Below are 4476 nucleotides of genomic sequence, written 5' to 3'. Positions count from 1 at the left end.
TGTTCATTTCATAAAAAGCAAATAATATTAAAATTTTATATTCAATAATTTAAATGATAACTTGTATTAAAATTGTACTTTTAAATTTATTAAATTTTATTTAAGAATTTTAGTGTATATTATTTTTTAAAAAAATTTCTAATCTATATTTTCTGATCAAATATACTTATAATTTGCTATTTTTTATTTAAATTAATAAAAAAAATACTAATTCAAAATAAATATGGAATCATTCGTTAACTATGATATAAATTATGAAAAATAATTTTTGATTTTGAATTATCATTCAACAATTATTTTTTTATAAATAAATTATTAAAAAATTAGTTAAGAGAAGATAATATAAGTTAAGATTTATAGGTTAAAAGTTACGAAAATTTAACTTGTAAGATTTTAATTCAATTTAATAAAAAATTTCTTATTTAAGTTAAGAGTTATTTTTAATTAAATATAGTTATGATTTTTTTTAAATAAAAAGTGAAGAATTAACTTAAAACAAAATTTCAAAGAGATGTAAAACATAACTTGAATCTAACCTCCAATGATACTTAAAACCTCAAGACGGGAAGAAAAGTAACGAAAACAAAAGAAAGATAAAAACAAACATCAGTTGTTCCTCCGGTAAACTACTTCGGGACTACCATGAATTGGTTGCAACAACTCACTAATACAGTTATAATAGCACCGTCACTGCCATCCCGCAACCACCACCACCACCACCACCACCAGTCTGCCTTGTACAGAACCAACCTTAAACCACACAAAAACTTTAACTCCCTCTACTCAAATTCATCTCTTTCTCTCTCTAACCAAACCGACTCTCTACCTGATCAAACCAACCGCCCCTCATTTCTCCAAGAAATAGCCGCGCTCTGTGAAACTAATAACCTCACTACAGCTTTAACTCTTATTCAATCACACTCTCAAAATGCTGCTTTTATTTCATTACAAGCAAAAGAAGCAATTGGTTTATTGCTTCAAGCATGTGGCAACCAAAAAGATATCGAGACTGGTAGACGACTACACAAGTTGGTCTCAGACTCGACCCGTTATAGAAATGATTATGTTCTCAATACCCGTCTTATTAAGATGTATGCAATGTGTGGGTCTCCTTTGGATTCTCGTTTTGTGTTTGATACTATGGAGACTAAGAATTTGATTCAGTGGAATGCACTTGTTAGTGGATACACAAGGAACGGACTTTATGGCGATGTAGTTAAAGTGTTTATGGATTTGGTTTCTGATACAGATTTTCAGCCTGATAATTTTACTTTCCCTTCTGTGATCAAGGCTTGTGGTGGGATTTTGGATGTTAGGTTAGGACAGGTTATTCATGGGATGGTGATTAAGATGGGTTTGGTTTTTGATGTGTTTGTGGGCAATGCCTTGGTGGGAATGTATGGGAAATGTGGGGTTGTGGATGAGGCGATGAAAGTGTTTGATTTTATGCCCGAGACGAATTTGGTTTCGTGGAATTCCATGATTTGTGCATTTTCTGAAAATGGGTTTTCTAGAGATAGTTTTGATTTGCTGATGGAGATGGTAGGAGAGGAAGGGTTATTGCCTGATGTAGTGACGGTAGTGACTATATTACCTGTTTGCGCAGGAGAAGGAGAAATTGATATAGGAATGGGGATTCATGGGTTGGCAGTGAAACTAGGTCTGAGTGAAGAGGTGACGGTGAACAATGCTATGGTATACATGTATTCAAAATGTGGGTACTTAAAGGAAGCGCAAATGTCATTTGTGAAGAATAATAACAAAAATGTGGTTTCTTGGAACACCATGATCAGTGCTTTTTCTTTGGAAGGAGATTTCAATGAGGCATTTAATCTCTTGCAGGAAATGCAGATCCAAGGAGAGGAAATGAAAGCTAACGAGGTCACCATTTTGAATGTTTTGCCAGCTTGTCTGGACAAGTTGCAATTGAGGAGCTTGAAAGAACTTCATGGCTATTCATTTAGACATTGTTTTCAACATGAAGAATTGTCCAATGCTTTTATTTTAGCCTATGCTAAGTGTGGGGCACTGAATTCTGCTGAGAAAGTCTTTCATGGTATTGGGGATAAGACTGTGAGCTCTTGGAATGCACTTATTGGTGGTCATGCACAGAATGGGGATCCTAGAAAAGCTTTGCATTTGTTATTTCAGATGACATATTCTGGCCAACAACCTGATTGGTTTACCATTAGTAGCCTGCTTTTAGCTTGTTCCCTTCTGAAATCCCTGCAATATGGTAAAGAGATTCACGGATATGTACAACGGAAAGGACTAGAAACTGATTTTTTTGTTGGTACCTCAGTTCTGTCCCACTACATTCACTGTGGGAAAGCATCTTCTGCACGTGTATTATTTGACAAGATGAAAGATAAAAATTTAGTATCTTGGAATGCAATGATTTCAGGTTACTCACAAAATGGACTACCATATGAATCCCTCGCTCTATTTCGAAAATCACTTTCTGAGGGAATACAATCTCACGAGATTGCCATAGTGAGTGTGTTTGGGGCATGTTCTCAACTGTCAGCTCTACGGCTGGGAAAAGAAGCTCATGGTTATGTATTAAAAGCCCTGCAAACAGAAGATGCTTTTGTAGGCTGTTCAATCATTGACATGTACGCAAAAAGTGGTTGTTTAAAAGAATCTCGCAAGGTTTTTGATGGGTTGAAAGATAAAAACGTAGCATCATGGAATGCAATAATTGTGGCATATGGAATTCATGGAGATGGAAAAGAGGCCATAGAACTGTACGAAAGAATGAAGAAAGTTGGCCGAATGCCTGATAGATTTACATATATTGGTATTTTGATGGCATGTGGTCATGCAGGGCTTGTTGAAGAGGGACTGAAATATTTCAAAGAGATGCAAAATTTCAATATGATTGAACCAAAATTGGAGCATCATGCATGTCTTATTGACATGCTGGGCCGTGCTGGAAGATTGGATGATGCTCTAAGGCTTGTCAATGAGATGCCTGAGGAAGCAGACAATAGAATCTGGAGCTCGCTCCTCAGTTCCTGTAGAACTTTTGGTGCTCTGGAAATTGGAGAGAAAGTTGCCAAGAAGCTACTAGAATTAGAACCAGACAAAGCAGAGAACTACGTGTTGCTTTCGAACTTGTATGCTGGATTAGGGAAATGGGATGATGTGCGAAGGGTTAGGCAAATGATGAAATATATTGGTCTTCAAAAGGATGCTGGCTGCAGTTGGATTGAGGTTGGAGGGAGAGTTTTTAGCTTTGTTGTTGGTGACAGTTTGCAACCAAAATCAGCAGAAATCCGGGTGATATGGAGAAGATTGGAGGAAAGGATCAGTGAAATTGGATATAAGCCTAACACAAGTTCTGTGCTGCATGAAGTAGGTGAGGAGGAGAAGATTGACATATTGCGGGGGCATAGTGAAAAACTAGCAATTTCTTTTGGATTGTTAAAGACAACTAAAGGTACAACCCTGAGGATTTACAAGAATCTACGCATTTGTGCAGATTGTCATAATGCAGCTAAGTTAATATCGAAGGCAGTTGAAAGGGAGATAGTTGTGAGAGACAACAAGCGCTTTCATCATTTTAGAGATGGACTTTGTTCTTGTCGTGACTATTGGTGAAGAGCTGTGAAGAAAATTTTTCGTAGCTGCTTGGCTGAGTAAATTATTTCTCAGAAATCCACAACAAAACTAAAGGTAAATGTTCTCTTTTAATTTTTTATTATTGCTAAATTTTCATTATACCAGTGGCTTCTGATATAGGACATAAGGTGTTATTCTATCATAATCTCAGTACTTTCAAGAATTCAAGTGACTCATTAAAAAAGAAGATTAGCAAAGATGAAAGAAAAAGAATTTGACTACTTGTTTTTCTTGTGCCCAAGATGCTCCCGCTCCCTGCGTGGTGTCTCTGAGTTAGCATTCACTAACACTCTGTTTGTGAGGAGGGATTGAGGGAAGGATGGATAGCAGGGAAAGGATTGAAGAAGAGGGATTGGGTATATTCTTCTTTTGGCAAGAAGGATAAGGATTCAAGGAGGGATTGACTCCTTATGTGAAAATCTATCGCATGCTACACAAGAAGCTGTTATAGTTGGTTTTATATAATTTGGCTGCTGGTATGAGTTAGCATTTCTAAAAACATGAATTGCCGTCCATGGTTATATGGATTTGGTAAAAAGAAAAATTAAATCCTGGAACTATTTCCCTCATTTTTACCTGCTGTGAATATTTATGCAGGATGACTGTTTTTATCATAGAAATTTCGCATTTCTTTTCTCTGATTGCTTTTGTTTCCATAAAGATATCTCTGTACATAGTTGTTACGATTGCTAACCTCTAATATTGATGTGTGCATCGAAACCTCAAGTGCAGCATGATCATTAAATTTGCTGTCGGTATTGTGGCTGAGGTAATTAAGAAAATAGAACCAAATGTTTATCCAATAGGGGTCTTGCATTCATTATTTGATGGCAAGTCTTTGTTGATATTCAA

At 36.1% G+C, this 4476-nt stretch overlaps 1 protein-coding gene across 2 annotated transcripts; it reads left to right on the top strand.

Annotated features, from left to right (window-relative positions):
• The first annotated feature begins 542 nt into the window (after nt 1–542).
• On the top strand, nt 543–4265 carry LOC105119122 (Pentatricopeptide repeat (PPR) superfamily protein). 2 transcript variants are annotated; one of them, XM_011017225.1, is made up of 2 exons: nt 543–3678; nt 3867–4265. In XM_011017225.1, exon 1 carries the CDS (start codon nt 643–645, stop codon nt 3601–3603), a length of 2961 nt encoding a protein of 986 aa, XP_011015527.1. In that variant the 5' UTR covers nt 543–642; the 3' UTR covers nt 3604–3678; nt 3867–4265. The 2 variants fall into 2 exon arrangements, with proteins under 2 accessions (XP_011015527.1, XP_011015526.1); XM_011017224.1 differs by having other exon boundaries at nt 3776–4265.
• Nucleotides 4266–4476: the final 211 nt, after the last annotated feature.

Source organism: Populus euphratica, unplaced genomic scaffold (assembly GCF_000495115.2).
Source record: "Populus euphratica unplaced genomic scaffold, PopEup_1.0 scaffold2540.1, whole genome shotgun sequence".
Taxonomy (NCBI): Eukaryota; Viridiplantae; Streptophyta; class Magnoliopsida; order Malpighiales; family Salicaceae; genus Populus; species Populus euphratica.
Note: the sequence above shows the minus strand (reverse complement) of the source record. Positions and strands in the feature narration are given on the sequence as shown.

Coding starts and splice junctions, on each gene's coding strand:
- LOC105119122 (XM_011017225.1), top strand. CDS start 643: ATGAATTGGTTGCAACAACTCACTAATACAGTTATAATAGCACCGTCA.